The 20510-nt window shown below is 41.1% G+C and overlaps 1 protein-coding gene across 1 annotated transcript in view; it reads right to left on the bottom strand.

Annotated features, from left to right (window-relative positions):
- The window catches only part of MLLT3 (MLLT3 super elongation complex subunit), a 166651-nt gene that overhangs the window by 63781 nt on the left and 82360 nt on the right, over nucleotides 1–20510 (bottom strand). The window contains exons 3-4 of the mRNA XM_075280347.1: nucleotides 20309–20391; nucleotides 4736–4879 (exon numbers count right to left, since the gene is read on the bottom strand). Of these exons, the coding sequence (XP_075136448.1) occupies nucleotides 4736–4879; nucleotides 20309–20391 (227 nt within the window). The remainder of the gene's footprint in view (nucleotides 1–4735; nucleotides 4880–20308; nucleotides 20392–20510) is intronic.

Below are 20510 nucleotides of genomic sequence, written 5' to 3'. Positions count from 1 at the left end.
AGTCTCCTATGTGAGGTTGTTGTACGAAATAGTCTCAAAGGATATAAAGAGACAAACCAAAAGGCCGAACCTCATGAATATTCATCAAAAACAAATTTTGTGGGGTTCGCTTGCAGCAGCTTGAGGCATGCTCTTGGAAGTTTTTTTTATATTCTGTGGGGACACTATGGAGCATATTATGCTGCGTGGATCCACTATGGAACAATATAATTTGCGGGTCCACTGTGGAACAATATAATGTGTGGGGCATCTGGGGAGCAGATTATACTCTATAAGGCTATTATAGAGCATTAAGCTGGGGGGGGCGCCTCTGCTGAGCATATTATACTGTGTGGGGTCACTGTGGAACAATTTAAGGTGTGGGGCATCTGGGGAGAAGATTATACTGTATATGGCTATTATGGAGCATTAAGCTGGGGGGGGGGGCGCCTCTTCGGAGCATATTATTCCATCTGTTTTATAGCAGCCATGCAATGTTATTACAAGCTGTTACAGTGCATGGTCAATATAGAACTGATATTGTGTGATTATAATAGTGAAGGGGTCCCAGTGCTTGCAAAAGTACCACAGACCCTTCAAACACATGATCAGCAGGGATCCCAGGTGTTGCACCCCACTGGTCTCAGACTGGTAAGAAGCCCGCATATCAGCTGTTTCCCCAAGCACGGGTTCTGGTTGCTCACTGAATTTTTTTTATAACTATAGTTGTGGGTAGTATATTTGCATCCTTTTCCAGTATCTGAGATACCACTGCAGTACCCATAACTACTGTTATAGAAAATGTTGTTGGAAGGGGCTAAAAGGCCCTATTCAAAGTTTGCACCGGGGCCCATAAGACTAGTGACACCACTGGTCCTCTAGGTTCTAAAAGTTAATTTAAAAACATGGGACACTGCATTCTATGAACAAAAATATCATTAAATATAGAGTATGTGTTCTTTGAAAATTAAGATTACAAATAATTGGTGAAGCTGCACATAATATTAACATGTGTTCTGTTCATTTCTGTAGTGACTTCTGCTGAGTATAAATAAGATGCACTCTATACCATACTAGATGTGATTTATCAACGAGGCAACATTATAGTGTTATTCCTACATCATATAAGGTCCATTATAGCACCGATTACAGGCTGCCAAAAGAAAGTGCACATTAATTCTTACTTATGTAGTTTATATTCACCAAGATGCTAAATTTAGGGCAAGAACAAAATAAATGACAGGCTGACAGGTTTAATATACCCCCTCTTTATAGGATAGTAATCATTAGAAAATACAGTATATTACTATGGGCAAGACCTGTCACATTTTTCACCATGCAATATAGACTTGCTGTGGAAAAATGATAAAGATATCAACATACTCTAAAAGGGATGATGTATGATTTAATGGCACTTCTTTGCAGATTGCGTTCTACTTTATTTTACAGCCCGGCAGTGATTCGCACTAGGCCAATCTTTCAGCAAGTCCCAGAGTCCCTTAATATGGTTCAATTAATCTTTCCATCCATTTTAATGCTCAGTTTCATCAGCACACATAACAAGGTGACCCATTATGTAAAGTACATAGTAGTTCATTTCCTTTGTGGGGAAACATTAACCTCTAACAGAATGGCTGAAAAAGCTGTGCACTTTGTATTGCATGTTTTCTGGAAAGGCACCTTGTGTTTGCTCACCTGTCCTTTTGCAAACAACACACACTTAGCTTATCTCTAGATATTGCACTAAGAGCAGGTTTATTGCATGTCAATGAGGCCATCAGTGACATTTCCACAAGAGCATCTCTCTTATTTGCTATGGTAATATCATTTAGATTTAAAACCTTACTAAAATTTAGGTTTCACCTATTTGTGTGTTTTTCCCTGTGCCTATGCATCCAGCCGTAGAACCTATGCAGTAGTTACATAAAAATTAGAACTCAATATACACCTTCATTGGTGATGATTATTTGTAAATACCAGACCTACTATAAGTAAAATCATACATATAAGGGCTAGTTCATATGAGGCACGGGATGGCGTATTTTGGTCCTGATTTTGACGCAGGAAGCAGTGTCAGAATAGGACCAAAATGCGCCTACCGCAACTGTTGCAGCTTCCAACAGTCGCGGCTTCCCATTCCAGAGTAGGCCCAAATGAATGGGCCTAGTCCGGAGAGTGCTGTCGTGAGGCTGACTCCACGGATGAATCAGCTGCGGCATGCGCCTGAAGAAAGGGCAGCTTGCTTCTTTTTTCCGCTAGCGGGAACATGCTGCTCACGGAAAAAAGAACGCTAGCGGTCTGCATAGACCTCTATTGTGAGGGGGTGGATTTTGAGGAGGATTCAGCACCAAAATCTGCCCCCTCTTGCTCCGTGTGAACGAGCCCTTACATTAGGTTATAGTGATAACAGCCATAATGGTTGCTTTGGTCATTTTCTCAATTTTCAATTGTACTAGCTTTTAAATGCATTTCCTCCCAAAGCTGGACATATTTAAAAAAAAATAAATAAGGGGGGGGGGGGGGGAGAGAGAGAGGGGGAGGTTAATCTCCATTTTTAATCATTCTTATTTCTTTGGTCCAGAATTTTTTGATCAAGTCTTATAGTTTTTGATAAGTTTTCAGAGCTAATTTTTTGCGCCAAATTCCCAAAACTTGGATCAGAAAAAAGGAACTTCAAAAGATAAAGAAAGACCTTTTGTCACAAAAACAACCTAGTCTAGATAAAGGATAGTCTTCTCAAAGAAGATTCACTGCATGAAGAAATTACTAAGCACACTATTTTAACCCTATTCAGATAAATACAAATGTTATTCAAAGACTTATAATAATTTTAAGAATTCATTTACAAAGCCAGGAGAAAGAATAAAGTAGTAGAATAAAACTTGTCCATCCCTGTCCATACAAGGGTCGTTCACATCTGCGCCCGGGGTCTCCGCTTTCAGGTTTCCGTTTTCTGCCCACCTGCAGGCATTTTTCAAACCCATTCATTTGAATGGGTTTGAAAAAATTGTCCGGCCGTGAGTGCCGGTGAGCATTTTATGCTCTCCGCGGCAAAAGTTTTTTTTAACCGGACACAGTCGGACATGCAGGACTTTGTGTTCGGTTTAAAAAAACGGTTTCGCCACGGAGAGCATAAAACGCTTACCGGCACTCATGGCCGGACTCGGCATTACAGATTTCAGTCTTCTGAAAGCGGAGACCCGAACGCTGGTGTGAACCCAGCGTAAGTTAACTTGCACAATTTGCCTTCAAAATTTAATGCATCAAGTCAAAGGAAAGCAAGGAAACGTTTTACACTTTTTCCACCAACTGAGTTCCTTCTTGCTCTTTAGAAAGCTAAACATTCATAGGGAACTTTACAATGTTTAGCTTGAGGCTATCCAATGCAGGGCACAGCAACACAAAACCATGAGGACCTGCAGCACATTATCACAATTATAGTATACTTTACTAACACATTTTGGAACCTTTCTGTGAAATCTTGCATTTTTTCACTCTTCCCATGGTTTATGTATTGAGAGCTGTTCCTGCCTGTCACAGAGTAACTGTGTACGATGTAGGGAAGTATGGGGTGGTGTAAAATGAGGATGGTCACATTATAAAATGTACAAACTTGCTTTTGGTGTCAAATTAAAGAGGAGATTCTCTTCTCATACGACCCTAAATTTACAGTCAGGATTGGGATTTTCATATCAAATATATTACACAGCTGCATATAAATATCCTAATCCCGACTGTGTTTTGAACCAGTGATATCTCTGGAAAAATAGACAGTAGAGATGAGCGAACACTATTCGAAACAGCCATTTCGAATAGCACACTCCCATAGAAATGAATGGACGTAGCCGGCACGTGGGGGGATTAAGCGGCCGGCTGCCAGCAAAGTCTGTGTGCTGGCCGCTTCCATTCATTTCTATGGGAGCGTGCTATTTGAAACGGCTGTTTCGAATAGTGTTCGTTGATCTCTAAGACAGTACTACAACCTCTCTTCTCTCATATGACACCAAAAGCAAGTTTGTAAGTTTTATATTGTTCAAGATATCACTGTTTGAACTGAACCTCTCCTCCTCTTATTTTCTCTATGTTACACATCCCCGTAATTCCGTACACAGTAATATTCAGTGAGAGGCAGGAACAGCTCAATTCAGAAACAAGGGAAAGAGTGAAAAAATGCAGGATTTCACAGAAAGGATCCATAATTTCTTAATAGAGTATATTATAAAATGTATCACACAAATACTGCCAGAAAATCAAAGTTGTCTGAAAGTTTAGGTACATTTTAAATGTTTGTCAGGCTGCATTCACACGGGCATCCCATCGCAGCTTTCCACTCCGGATTAGGCCCAAATGAATGGGCCTAGTCCAGAGGGTGCTGTCGTGAAGCGGACACCGTGGTTGATTCAACCGCGGAATCCACCTGAAGAAAGGGCAGCTCGTTTCTTTTTTCCCCGCTAGCGGTAACATGCCGCTAGCAGAAAAGAGAACGTTAGTGGTCTATATGGACCACCATTGTAAGGGGGCGGATTATGACGTGGATTCCGCGCCCAAATCCACCCCCTCTTGTTCCGTGTGAATAAAAACCCAGTTATGACTTTCCATATTTTATAATGTTGATACATGTCCTGTATCGAAATATATTTGCCAAAACATAGTGGGTTGTTAACGCACCTCCACCAAAACCACTGGGCAGAATGTACTATAAGCTGTCACTTAAATTACATGTGACCCCAAATAAATAACATCTTGCTAAACTTACCCCTCCGGCCTTAAGCAGTTTTCTCCTGAACTCCTCAGTGGGGTTATTAAAGGTAAGCTTTTCACAGCGTAGATGGTTTACAGGAGGATGGCCTTCAAGGTGCAGAAAGAGATCATAATCAAAACGAACTTTCTTAGGCTCTTCCTGTGAAAGAAGAAAAGACAGATTAAGCAAGAAAAATTCACAAATAATCAAGATAAATGACCAAGACAACAGTTAACTCCTTAATATCCAGACTAATTTTTTGTTTGCATTTCCGTTTTCTCCCTCCCCACATTTCAAGAGCCATAACTTTTTCATTTTTCATGTCACAGTACAATTATTTGCAAAACAAATTGTACATATATAGCATTTGTAAGGTTTTGGTACCTTTTAAAAAATGAAAAACTTTGCAAAACAGAAGAAAATAGGAGGAAGGTCTGATGATTGGTTGTCAGGAAATGACTTGAATCTCACATTTTCGTTAGATCTGGTTACAAACGGTTTTCAATTATTACACTTGTGTCATATATCCTTTTTTTATACAATGGGGCAGATTTGGGGCAAGTTCACACAGATTTTTGCAGGCTTATTTTTGAGGCGGAATCTGCCTCAAAAATGTTTCAGAAATCTCACATTCACTTCAGTGGGAATCAATCTAATTTTTTTCCATGGTTGATTCTTACCTTTTATGTCCTCCGAGATGGGCGGTATTATATAGCACTAGAAAGCCAACCTCAGCTTACTGTCAGTTTTGTCAGTATGTGCTCAGGAGCTGCAGAAATTGATGTAGTTAGTTTCAGCAACCAAGATCTCTCCACTGTCAGAAAGGTGGGCCTTGCAGCCTAGCATCAACGCTGGGCAGTGAGGAATCGCTATTTTAGTGGGCGGGCTCTCAGTCGTTTGGGTCCCACAGCCGATATGAATGACGGACAGCACATTGCAAGTGTGAACCCATCTTCAGTTTTTCTTTTAGCTTAAGGCCCCATGTTGCGGAAACGCAGCTGTTTTTATTGCAGATTTTGCAGTGGTTTTTTGAGCCAAAGTTAAGAATAGCTACAAAAGGAACAGGAAATATCTAGGAAGTTCTTATACTTCTACCATCTGATCAATCCTGGCTTTGGCTAAAAAAAACTGCAGCAAAATCTTCAACAAAAAAAAGGGACGTTTCCACAACATGGGGCCTCACAGTACACAGTATTAGTGGCAAATCTACAATAATCCCCAGGCCGACTTTTACAACTAAAGGCATTTAACACCACAAGGCCTGGGCCAACTTTAATTTTTCCATTCCTGTATATATACAACTGTTTATTAATTCATTTATTTTTTTAAAGTAAAACAGAGAAAAAAAAAATGCCTGTTCCATTGTTTAAAATTTTATTCTGGCTACAGCAGGAGCAAAATATTTTTTATAGGGTTGTAGACTGAGCATTTTCGGACACAGATACCTAATGTGTAAGGGTTTTACTCTTTTTATTTATTATCATGTGTTCTAGAGAAAGGGGGTTGATTTGAATTTTTCCATTTTTATTTTTTATTGTTATTTTTAGAACCATTAGGGGTCTGCTCACTAATACAATGCAGATGTTGGGAAAGGGTTAACTAGGAAAAGGTGGACATTTTCAATTTGGATTAGTTTATTTATCAATTTAAAAATGTTAATTTTTTTTTCTTTTAATACACTAAAACAGAAGAACAAGAGGACACGATCTGAAATTAAAACAAAAGAAAAAACAATAGCAGCACTCTTCTCTGAACATCAAACTTTATGGCAAGTTGGCAAAAGCAGGTATAGCTGGACCCAGAGAATAAAGCGATGGGCCATTTCACGCATACTGCGCTTCTACAGAATGATGTTGCAACTGTGCCCGGGTGTGTCGTAATAAGGTGCCGCCCCCACACAGTCACCTCCGCAACCACCAATCACCTTAGCATAAACCAAAGCGCAATAGCTGCATGCGCCGATGTTCTGACGACTGGGAAATACCATTAAATCCAAAATATGTCATAAAAACAAACATGGTGTAGAAAAATGGCACTTCCTTTTGGTAGACATATTAAAGCTAAAAACATCACCACTCATATATTCATTGATTTTATCTATATGGAATCTCTATCAATCTCATGCAAGGGTTAATAGCTCCTCTTTAAAGGAATAGACTCCTATCTATATCCTGATATGGTCCGGAAGGTGGAATAAACACAAACCAAAAAAAAGTATGTATAATAAAACATATAATTATACGATAGATAGAGATATATGCAATTAGATCTAACTAAGGTGGAAATAACTACCATTGTTACAGGAACACACATGTCTATCCTATAATTCAACCCCAAAGGGACTTGGGTTTGGGATTTTAAAATCCATCTCCGCTCACATTTCAAATCCTTCTGGATTTATGCTCACTGCTTCAATTCCTGCAAAATGCAGACCCCTCGCTCTGGCTCTATAGCGCAGGTATGGGCCCACAAGGTCCAGACCAGAGGAGGAAGGAAAGTATGATGGGATGAGGGATTGAGTTAGTTAGGAAGGGCTAGTAGTGAGCAAACTAGCTAGAGAAACAGGGAGGGGGTGTGAGTGAGAAAAGGAGGGGGAGTGAGTGAGAGAGGGAGGTGGTGTCAATGGAGTGTAGAATGTCCAAGGCATCATGGTAGTTGTAGGAAAACATAACAGAAAGATGCCCATGTAAATAAATACATAAGATAGTAGGAGCTCTAAGTGAAGATTATAAATCACTGCTAAACAGTGTTTGGGGACACTTATTAACCTAATAAATCAGTAGCAATGTCAGGAAATGTTATTTTCCTGAAAGAGTAGATACTTAGAACAAACTTCCAGCACATGTAGTTGGGAAATCTACCAGGTTCAAATCTATGTTCCGGTTTCCATTCGGGGGGGGTCCGCTTGGGGAACCTAATCCGCTTAGAGCGGTTACCCCACAGACTATAATGGGGTCCACGTGGCAAAGCCTGCAAAGAGGGGAACAAAATCCCTGTACAGAGAGCCAATGCTGGTGTGAACCCAGCCTAAGTGAATTTAAGCATGCCTGTGAAACTCATCTATAAGTTAAAATAGATTTAATATAAGTGCAGACTAGATGGATCAAGCAGTCAATCCTCCATGTTACTGCAATATTTCAGTATTGTGCATTTAGCGTATTCCTATTAAGCCATAAACAGAAGTGCAGTAGTGGCAGACTTTGGAGCCTTCACTAGGGCTCTGGCAGCATTGACAATTGCTCAGGGATGAAAAGAAGTGCTTCTCAACTGATTAACTACTCAGAGCCGAAGGTCATTATTGACTCTGAGGAGCTTAAACTTCCAGAGACTTCGCTGGGTGTCAGCTGTATGACACAGCTGCCATCCACCACGCATGGAGTGGGTCTAGCTTCATATATTCCCCATGCGCATATAAAGTTCAGGTGCTTCAGGGGTTAACCAGAAGAACTCATAAGTAGCAGCCAATTAAAAGGAGTATGTTGTTGCATAGCACTAAAATATAGATACAGAAAACACTTAACCATAGCTGTGGTGTTGAATCCAGGCATGTGAGCAGTTCAGGTACAGCACAGAGACATGGCAGAGCTGAAGTGCACTAAGAAAAGCAGCACGGCATAGGTCACCAGGATCAAATGGCATCCAACCAGTGAGGCAGAGGTAATTCACACAGTTTTGGAAACTGTCAAGATATGCTTTTGGCTATATCTGTCTATATGTGGTTTTAAATTGCAGTCTGCCAAGGGTTTTACTAATGGGCACAATAATGTATTGAATTTGTGTGAAAAAGTAGTTCTTGATTAAATTAACAGAAAGGCAAAGGAAAATATACTGGGGAAGACAATTTGCATATAAGTTATAGTATGTGGTGTTTAATCTATATAACTTAAAAGGATTCTACCACTAATCCAAGATTTTTTTCTAATTACCTCGTCGAAATACCGGTTTTAACCGGCAGCAATGAGGGGGGTCCTTAGCGCTGAAACGGTGATGAGGGCATCCCCACTGCTGCCCGAGAGCTCACTCCAGCGACACCTCCAACTTCAGCTGCAACCCCCCTCTTCTGTCGGTCCAACTTCTAACGCCTGCATAGTACGCTCCTGTATTGAACTACAAAGGCAAGAGCGGCTTCCCAAAAATACAGGAGCGTCGGAAGTTGGACCGAGACAGAAGAGGCAGGGTTACAGCTGAAGATGGAGGCGTCGCTGGAGTGAGCTCTCGGGCAGCAGTGGGGAAGCCCCCATCGCCATTTGAGCGCTGGGGCCCGCTCTCATTGCTGCGGAGAACTCATTTGCATACCAGTTAAATGTATTTCTAAGGAACGGCACCGTGGAGACCACTTCTAAAGGTAAGAGACGATTAGCCTTTCTTAAGGCTATTCCGACATGGCAATTAGAAAAAAAATCTTGGTTTAGTGGTAGAATCCCTTTAACTTGACATCTCAAATGATTGTTAAAACTGAACGGCTACTTTAAAGCTTGATCCATACAAAATGAATGATATGTCTGATTCATTACAAGTCATTTGCTTAGTGTTAGAAACATGGAGGAAAATATATCCAACCCCAAACCAAAAAAAGTGATGGACCCATGGGAAGAAAATCAGTTATGTTTAAGACACGTGAATATAGTATGTACAAAAAAGAAACTGCATGAAGCATTCTCATCTGTCCAACAATGCTTGACCCAGAATGCTGTAAACAAGCATAATATAGAAGGATGATTAAAACACTAATCACCATATTTGTATAACCAAATTAAGCTATTGCAAGGCTTGAATTAATTGACAAAGTATTACAGCGTTGAAAGAGCTTTCCTCCAAGTAAAAACATCAATTGCTGCATTTAAAGCCAACTCAATAATCCATTCAGTAAAACAGAGCTGAAAACACCAAACATCACTATAATAATTATGGGAGCAGAGGATCTGGAGATCAATGAAACCAAACAGATCCAGAAATAGAAGCCGCTGTGAACATTTGCTTTAACATTTTTTGTTTTTGTTTTAACTGGAACTGCTAATCAAAAAGTGACTGGCCCCTAATGTGTTAAATTTTATGTCAAAGCCAATTGTCTGAAGACGCTTATTGGAATAACTGTTATATACTTGAGGGTTTGCTATATTGTACTCAAGTGTAGGCAATCTCTGCAATGTAAACCGTTTTGGTGGATTTAGCCTACCATTCAGAAATATATTTTAGCATAATCTCAGGGCAGAGATCTTTAGGTTTTTAATGTATTGCCTAAAGGATTGCTTAAACTAGATGAAATCGGATGAAAAACATTAGAGCTCTATGATTTTTCTGTCTCCGAACATAAACAAAATAGGAATAAAGTAGAAAATAAAATAGTGTTTGCTTATAGACTAATCAGATTTATTTACATAAAACTGGACAAGTCTATTATTTTCTGACACCTTTTTAAATAAATAAATATATATATATACACATATATTTGGCAAGATATACGGTAATATTAGAGTTTGTGCACTGGTATAAAAATTGTCATTTGAACAACATAACATTTTTTGGCGTGCTGACAGGGAATGTGGATTGTGAGCCCCATATAGGACAATGACTGACAATGTCTGTAAAGCGTTGCGGGATATGATGGCACTATATAAATAAATAAATAAATACAATTGTTATTTATGAAGGAAAATGTAAAAGGATCTACATCTTACTATTTAACAGGGAGGAGAAAAGCACATGTAGAGCTCTAAAGCTCCGTTCTCACGGAGTAACGCGCTGCTCATTTAGACACGTAAACACGTGTCAGAGCGTGGCGCTTCAAAACAGATCCCATTGACTTCAATGGGTGCCGGCTTATGAGCACTACACATTGAAATCAATGGGTTATAAGCCTCCCATTGATTTCAATGTGTAGCGCGTTAATCCGTGAGAACGGAGCCTTACTCTGTAAGGCTAGGTTTACATCTACAGCACAGCCTCCGTTGGAAACTGCAGAAAATCGACAGAAAAAAGTTGGCTTCAGTATAAAAAATGGCAGAAACCCAATAGACCCCCATTATAGTCTATGGGATCTACGGGTAACTGCTGTTTTAGAGGGCAGCCTCTCCGTCATTTGGGTCCCCCAGTGGACCTGAACAACAGAAAGCCTAGCGCAGATGTGAACCTGGCCTAACATAGTATTCATTAAGATACAGACCACCAAATACTGAAATAAGGTATTGCGGCTGCATTTAGAAGCAATGCTTATTAAAACTCATTTATACATGAGCAACACTCGCAAATAATGAAATTGTCTATGCTAGTTTAAGTAAAGAGGATAATTTGAATGATATGAGCCAGATTTATTAAAAGTCAATCAAATCTTTAAAGATTTGGCACCTTAAAATGGGTTCCTTAGTTGGGGACTAAGTCATTTAGCCTTCTAAGGATTCTACGGACCATGCCTGAACCCACCCCCTCTGAGTCATTTGCTACATTTTTTGATTTACAATAAAAGGTCATTGTAGCCCCCAATTATTCTTCATCTTCGCAAGGGGTTAAAGGAGAAATTGCACCCCAAATTTTGTTGCGCAATTGCGCAATCTCCTGGACATGACAATACCCAAATATATGTGTTGATATAGTGATGTGCGGACACATGGTAGCGCTCAGACAGGAAAGAGCACCAACTGTCTTTTGGAGGACAGATTTTGCTGAAATAGTTTTCAGGCACCAAGTCCAAACTGCAAGTTCCCAAGGTACTGAAACAATGGAAACCCCCAATTTGACATTATCAAGGGGTATAGTGAGCACTTGACCTTTCAAGTATTAAAGGGATTCAATCATTAAAATGGATTTTTTTTTCTCCCTAACACGTAGGAATAGCCTTAAGAAAGGCTATTCTTTTCCTACTTATAGAAGTCTTCTCCACGCCTCCGTTCTGTAGACATCCCGATTTTCTTCGGTATGCTAATGAGTTTTCTCGCAGCACTGGGGGCGTTCCCCAGCGCTCAAACAGCACTGTGGGCATCCCCAATGCTGCGAGAGAAATCTCCAGCGATGGCCTCTGTCTATTCTGGCACACCCTCTCCAAGAAATCTTCTTCTGGCTTTAAATGGTACGTATGCGCAGTCGGCTCTGCCCGATGGCAGAACCGACTGCGTATGCATGCCATTTAAAGCCAGAAGAAACCATTGTAAGAAGATGTCGAAGGGAGGGCGTGCCAGAAGAAGATGGAGGCTGTCGCTGGAGAGTTTTCTCGCAGCACTGAGGACACTCCAGTGCTGTGAGAAAACTCATTAGCATACCGAAGAAAACTGGGATATCTACGGACCCATGGTGCGGAGAATACTTCTAAAGGTAGGAGAATAGCCTTTCTTAAGGCTATTCCTACATGTTAGGGAGAAAAATTCCATTTTAATGATTGAATCCCTTTACACAGAATTAGGCCAGGAACATTGAAAGCAACATTTTTTTTCTATAAAATGTTGCTTTAACCCCAATTTTTGCATTTTCACAAAGGTTTAAGAGAGAGAATACACCACACCGCCCTCGTCTCAGATCTAACAATCATTCCATATTCATGCTGGAAGACTATAATTCTGCCCTCCACCTTGCCATTCAAACCTATTTCACCCCACTAATCTCCTCACTAACCAAAAACTCAAAATGACTGCGATACTTTTCACTCCCTCCCATTACAGACCTCTAAGCTGAAGACCAGTCAAAAAATACTCACCCAGTCTCCAAGAAGAATCAATCTCTTTTTCCTCTCACTTCATCTTCATCACTCTATTCCTTTGATCCAACTCGGGAAAAGTCATCTTCCAGCTCCTTTCTTCTTCTTTATCCTACTATCCTATCTACATCAGTAACCCTTCACACATCCTCCAATCCATCACCCCAATCCATCTCTTCTCACCTCACTAAAATATTTAACCTCTCTCTCTGTCTTCTGGTATCTTTCTTTTCTCTTTTAAACATAAAACAACTACCGAAAACAAAATTTTGACGCATCCTGTACTGCTACTAACTTGTCTGTATTCTTTGATTTATCTCCAAACTCCTGGAACGCTTGATGCATTCTCATCTGAATAGCTATCCCTCCGCTATCTTTCCTCTGAACCCCTAACAATCTGGTTTACAGCCTGTCTGTGCAGTCTACTGAAATTGCCCATACAACAATCTCCTAACAACTAATTCTAAGGGTAGCTACTCAATTCTGTTGAGCCTCTCTGAAGCATTTGACATTGTTGAACACCTTTTTCTCAGTATGGTGCAATCTATTGGACCCAAGAACACTGCTCTCTTGATTCTTCTCCCATCTAACTGCATCTTCAGAGTGCTAGCTCTATCTCTTCTCTCACCTTGCTGTTGTCTGTGAAGCTTAATATTTTAAAACCTACTTGTGTTTCCAACATCTACCAAAGCCTGACTATTTGTCTATGGTGTTGTCATAACTTATGCTTATGGGTTTATGATTGATTCAGATCTTTGAATCACCACTATACTCAATCACTTGCACTAATGTTACCTGAACCTCAAAAACAATTCAAGAATCCAACCTATTCTTGCTTAGATATGTCAAAAACCCTTATTGTTGAACTTATTCATTTATGTTTACGATTACTATAACTCCATACTGTGTCTTCTGCTTACTAAACCCTCTCCATTACAATCTACTTTGTATACAGCTCTACATTACATTGATACTCACGTGACTGGTGAGGCCAATCACAAGACACAGTATGTCAGAGCCAGAAAAGACTTCCGCAACAGCTGCATGCACACGGGGTTATGCCGGGCTTGTAAAAATACTCATTCACAGCCGTACACACAAGCGCTGCGGACGGCTCCCGAACACTTTCCATTCACTTCAATGGGAGCACTCGTATTTTTACAAGCCCGGCATAACTCCGTGTGCATGCAGCTGTTGCGGAAGTCTTTGCTGGCTCTGACATACTGTGTCTTGTGATTGGCCTCACCAGTCACGTGAGTATCAATGTAATGTAGAGCTGCATACAAAGTAGATTGTAATGGAGAGGGTTTAGTAAGCAGAAGACACAGTATGGAGTTCCCATTGAAGTGAATGGAAAGTGTTCGGGAGCCGTCCGCAGCGCTTGTGTGTACGGCTGTGAATGAGTATTTTTACAAGCCCGGCATAACTCCATGTGCATGCACAGCTGAGCAGCTGGACCGGACTACACTGGGAGGGCACCAATGCACTAAGGACAAGTGAGTATTTTTTATCACAAAATGCCTGGCCTAATTGAAAAAAAAAAAAAAAGAGTTGAGCCTGGACAAAACATCCACTATAATCTGAATCTTGCACTCCCACCTACAAGACTACCCCAGATTTGCACCTACTTCTCAGAATGCACAACCACTGCCAAGTAGATTTTTACCCAACTTCCAAAGTTTCACAGTTCCAAATGCATCTTTTTAGACAGACCTTTCCCATTCCCCAACCTTAATTTTCTAAACTTTCTCTAACCTACGTTTTTTATTTTTTCATTTCTGCTTTGTACATTATTCCTCAGAGCCTGATACCCTCATCTAATAGTATTATTGCTTGTGATAGGCCTATGCAACACTACAGTCCTATGAAAAAGTTTGGGCACCCCCTATTAATCTTAATCATTTTTAGTTCTAAATATTTTGGTGTTTGCAGCAGCCATTTCAGTTTGATATATCTAATAACTGATGGACACAGTAATATTTCAGGATTGAAATGAGTTTTATTGTACTAACAGAAAATGTGCAATATGCATTCAACCAAAATTTGACCGGTGCAAAAGTATGGGCACCTCAACAGAAAAGTGACATTAATATTTAGTACATCCTCCTTTTGCAAAGATAACAGCCTCTAGTCGCTTCCTGTAGCTTTTAATCAGTTCCTGGATCCTGGATGAAGGTATTTTGGACCATTCCTCTTTACAAAACAATTCAAGTTCAGTTAAGTTTGATTGTCGCCGAGCATGGACAGCCCACTCTCAAATGATCTGAAAACAAAGATTGTTCAACATAGTTGTTCAGGGGAAGGATACAAAAAGTAGTCTCAGAGATTTAACCTGTCAGTGTCCACTGTGAGGAACATAGTAAGGAAATGGAAGACCACAGGGACAGTTCTTGTTAAGCCCAGAAGTGGCAGGCCAAGAAAAATATCAGAAAGGCAGAGAAGAAGAATGGTGAGAACAGTCAAGGACAATCCACAGACCACCTCCAAAGAGCTGCAGCATCATCTTGCTGCAGATGGTGTCACTGTGCATCGGTCAACAATACAGCGCACTTTGCACAAGGAGAAGCTTTGGGAGAGTGATGAGAAAGAAGCCGTTTCTGCAAGCATGCCACAAACAGAGTCGCCTGGCCTGAGGTATGCAAAAGCACATTTGGACAAGCCAGCTTCATTTTGGAAGAAGGTCCTGTGGACTGATGAAACAAATATTGAGTTGTTTGGTCATACAAAAAGGCATTATGCATTGCGTCCAAAAAAAACAGCATTCCAAGAAAAACACTTGCTACCCACTGTAAAATTTGGTGGAGGTTCCATCATGCTTTGGGGCTGTATGGCCAATGCCAGCACCGGGAATCTTGTTAAAGTTGAGGGTCGAATAGATTCCACTCAGTATCAGCAGATTCTTGAGAATAATGTTCAAGAATCAGTGACGAAGTTGAAGTTACATCGGGGATGGATATTTCAGCAAGACAATGATCCAAAACACCGCTCCAAATCGACTCAGGCATTCATGCAGAGGAACAATTATAATGTTCTGGAATGGCCATCCCAGTCCCCAGACCTGAATATCATTGAACATCTGTGGGATGATTTGAAGCGGGCTGTCCATGCTCGGCGACCATCAAACTTAACTGAACTTGAATTGTTTTGTAAAGAGGAATGGTCCAAAATCCCTTCATCCAGGAACTGATTAAAAGCTACAGGAAGCGACTAGAGGCTGTTATCTTTGCAAAAGGAGGATCTACTAAATATTAATGTCACTTTTCTGTTGAGGTGCCCATACTTTTGCACCGGTGAAATTTTGGTTTAATGCATATTGCACATTTTCTGTTAGTACAATAAACCTCATTCCAATTCTGAAATATTACTGTGTCCATCAGTTATTAGATATATCAAACGGAAATGGCTGCTGCAAACACCAAAATATTTAGAGCTAAAAATGATTAAGATTAATAGGGGTGCCCAAACTTTTTCATAGGACTGTATTTGTGACCTAGATGGCTATACTATTATACAAGCACTATTACCTCTTGACAACTGAATCATCATAGGAGGCTTCTTGCTTTGTAAAGATCACTTTTCAACAGCCAACTCATTTTCATAACGATACAATGTACACCACTAATTTATACAAGAGATTGGTAATACAGAATCACACCACGGACAAAAGATAATGATAAGAGCATTCCTGCTCCCTATGCAGTGACATGGGCACAAGTCAGAGAACATGTCCAAAATACTCAAAACTTATAAAATTTTTCTTTTTGTAGAGGAGCCTGCTGTACAACAGCTCAAGCACAATATATATATAATATTATATATATTATACTAGCAGCTACCCGCGACTTCGTCTGTGGTTTGGCGGTGGCGCCGAACCACTTATATTTCTTGTCCCCCTATCTGTACCCCCAGTCAAGTTCATCTGCCTTCAGTCTCGTCTCCTCCCCATCTTTGCCTCCAGTATCTTGTCCCCCCCATCTCTGCCTCCAGTATCTTGTCCCCCCCCCATCTCTGCCCCCAGTATCTTGCCCCCCCATCTCTGCCCGTGGTATCTTGTTATCCCCAATCTCTGCCTGAAGTATCTGGCCGCCCCCCTATCTCTTCCCCCAGTATCTTGTCGTCCCCCCATCTCCGCCTCCAGCTTCATGATCCCTCCATCTCTGCTCCCAGTTTCTTCTCTCCCTATCCCTGGCCCCAGCTTCATGTCCCCCCTTCTCCGGCCCCAGTCCACTTCATCTGCCCCCAGTTTCTTGTCCCCCCATCTCTGCCCCCAGTTTCTTCCCCCCATCTCATGTCCCCCCATATCTGCCCCCCTAGTTTCTTCCCCCCACCATCTCTGCCCCCCAGTCTCTTGTCCCCCCATCTGTGGTCCCAGCTTCATGCCCCCCCTTCCCTACATCGGCCCCCATGTAGTACAACTCGCCTTGGCCTGTGTCCTCCGTTGCCGTGTCTGCTCGCTGAGTGCAGACAGAGCTCGTGCTGCTGCTTGTGTCATGTATGTAGCAGAGCGAGCTCCGGCATCATAGCAACCAGACGCTGGACCTCGCTGTGCTTCATACAGCAACGGAGAAGTGAGGCCATGTTGAGTCGTACTAAATGGGGGTCAATGTAGGGGGGTACTGAAGCTGGGGACACCGACCTGGGGACACCCCCTCCCCCCGCTGCACTGACCTGTATGTGTTGAGTTGGGTGCAGCAGCCTCCTCCTTATCCTCCGCAATGTGCAGGTGGCCTGGTATAGCTGTGGCTCCGGGACTATGTGGGCTGCCGCCATCTTCCTCACTGTGTCCCTGGTGAATCGGCACGCCCACATTCAGCCCCCAACCGATGGTGCCGCAGCCCTGGCTCTATCGCCCGCCCACAGCCTGCCATGCACCAATAGGAAGAGCGTGGACAGAGCAGTGCTGGAGGCGTCTTTGGAGGGTGATGGTGGCGATTTGGGGTGAGTGACCCACATTTAAAGTAGCCTATTCGACTTTCATGGGAAATATGTAGGTGTGTGTGAAATTTCACCAAAATCCGTTCAGCCGTTTGGCTGTGATTGAGGAACAAACATCCGAACATCCAAACCCACAAACATTCACCTTTATAATATTAATAGGATTATAATTATTATATTATGATTATTAATATAAATTATATTATTATAATTACATTATAAATTATTATATTAGTATTATAATGTGAAAGTTTGTCTGTTTGTTACTCAATCACGCAAAAACAGCTGAACGGATTTTGCTGAAATTTGGCACATAGATGGATAGGAACCCCAATTAACATATAGGCTACTTTTTTTTTTAAATGTAGATTGTGAGCCCCGCATAGAGCTCACAATGTACATTTTTTCCCCATCAGTATGGGATATGGGATGGAAATCCATGCAAACACGGGGAGAACATACAAACTCCTTGCAGATGTTTTTTTGCCCTTGCCGGGATTTGAACACCAGGACTCCAGCGCTGCAAGGTTGCAGTGCTAACCACTGAGCCACCGTGTGGCCCCCTAAAATATAGGCTACTTTTTATCCCGGTAAATGACATCACTACATGACAAGAATTTACACACACACTTCGTTTGAGGACCTTTCATGACATCACAGGCCCTTCAGCCGTCCCATAGGATCACACTATGTGGTGGGCAGAGCTACATGCTAGTTGGGGGGCGGAGCTAAACAGGAGGTAGTCGGACAGTGTGAAAGCATACACTGTATGTACTCTATATACCAGTATATACACTGTATGTACTCTATATACCACTGTATACACTGTATGTACTCTATATACCACTGTATACACTGAATGTACTCTATATACCAGTATATACTGCTGTATAAACTGTATGTACTCTATATACCACTATATACACTGTATGTACTCTATATACCACTATATACTGCTGTATGTACTCTATATACTACTATATACTACTGTATACAATGAATGTACTCTATATACCACTATATGCTGCTGTTTACACTGTATGTACTCTATATACCTCTATATACTACTGTATACACTGTATGTACTCTATATACCACTAAAAACAGACGCTGCTTGGACACTCAGACAAGACAACCCCTGTGATCCAAATTGCCCGATGTAGCGGAGCTGAGGCAGCGTGGTACCACAGCTTGCTCTGCTCTCCATACGGATGTGCATACAGCTGTGGCTGCTGCGCATATGCACAGATGTAGCAGGGCCGACACGTGGACGCAGGTGGATCATCGCCAACCACATTTGGCTAATTATAAGCGGCTCATTGCCAACAACAACCCGCAGACAAAGTCACGGGCAGAAGCTAGTACATAGATAAAAAAAAACAAACAAAAAAAAACAAAACACATTGCCCTCAAGTACTTGAACAAGGACAATGTTGCATATATTTTCAGCGGACCGCAGGTTGATCTGATGCTAGAATAAGTTTAGATAAATGTTTATTTTAGCACTTCAACTCTTTGTTCATTATATGTAATGCTGTGTATAAAAATGAGAACAGTTTTACCTATTACGCTATTCATGTGTACATTTCCATGTGATCATTGCCAGAGAAATTATTTATATAAAAACTACTCTCATACATTTTTGTGATGTACCAGCGCATTTCTAGGGCCATAACCAGCACATGTTTACTTCCTCCACATTCTTTTGCATATTTGCAACACAATCTTCATATACTGGATGGTGAGCTTTATTTGAAATAGCAATATGCTCCATAAAAATCTTGACAGATTCTGTAAAATATATGATAACATGATTTGGTTTTTTTTATTCCCTCCTTACAGCCTGCACTTTGAAAGGATAGGTGTGCTTCTGCTGTATGGAAAGCTCTATATACCAGGTCTATGTGTACCATATGTAAACTATATTGCCAAACAGTTTCACAGTAACTAAACTAGCAGCTCCCGCAGCTACCTGGCAACCTATGATTACAACACATCATTGCAGAATTTAATGCTAATTGACAAGTAATAATAAAAAAAAATTAATGCTAATATATTCATAACAGTACATAATATATAACTTGTACAAAACAAAACGTACATGAGCCATAAAGCCCCTTCCACCCTATGAAGGCCAAAAATGTGTCTGCCTTCATTAAGTGGTATACCATTTTTTGGCATTACACTATTCCATGTAAGAGATCATTCAGGCATATACACTGAATGTATGTGCAAAATGGAGTACGAATAGGGCCCAACTAAAATACTGTTATAAGCATGTAGCTAAATATTGTAGTGGCACGGCATCTTTCAATTTCATGCAAGCCCATCTCACAGTAACAGGGATTTATTGCACTTGTTTGAGGCCAATATAATTGCAGTGTGCATAAAAACGATTTTTAGAGTGTGTACTTCATAGTTTACTCGCTAGGTGCCTCATTTACAGCAGATTGGCATTGTAAACACAAATCAAGGTGCTACTAAACAGATGTTAAGTAAAAAAGGAAAAGATTTAAATTGGAGTAAGGGGGCGTTCACACTACCGTCGGTGTCCGACAGGTAGTGTCCGCTCAAAATCTGTCACGGACACTAGCTGTGTCCGTGACACCGGTCATTCACTTGAATGGGCATCGGGTGCGTTCTTTTGCACTCCGTGCCCGTCCTTCACTGTCCGCAAGAAAAGATGTCCGACTTCTCAAGCGGACAGAAAAACCCTGCATGCATGGTTCCTCTGTCTGCTTGAGAAGTCGGACATCTTCTCTTGCGGACAGGGAAGGACGGGCACGGAGTGCAAAAGAACGCACCCGATGCCCATTCAAGTGAATGACAGGTGTCACGGACACAGCTAGTGTCCGCTCCTAGTGTCCGTGACAGATTTTGAGCGGACACTAGGAGCGGACACTACCTGTCGGACACCGACGGTAGTGTGAACGCTCCCTAAGAGGAAAAAAAATTGATGGAAAACATACCTTATTTTTGAAATAGACTTCTATTGGCAAAATAAAACCAGCATAACCAGATTCTTCTACTTTGTATGGAGGATCTTTACATACTGAAACACAAACAAGCAAGAAAACATTAGAAATAAAAATGTCATTCTGGCTGTAATTCTAGAATGCTGAAGATACAATTATTTCAAAGTTGTGAATGTGGGGCAGAATTATACATAAT

This window comes from Leptodactylus fuscus, chromosome 1 (assembly GCF_031893055.1).
Source record: "Leptodactylus fuscus isolate aLepFus1 chromosome 1, aLepFus1.hap2, whole genome shotgun sequence".
In the NCBI taxonomy this organism is placed as follows: domain Eukaryota; kingdom Metazoa; phylum Chordata; class Amphibia; order Anura; family Leptodactylidae; genus Leptodactylus; species Leptodactylus fuscus.
The sequence above is the reverse complement of the archived record's forward strand: the minus strand, read 5'-3'. Positions and strand labels throughout refer to the sequence as shown.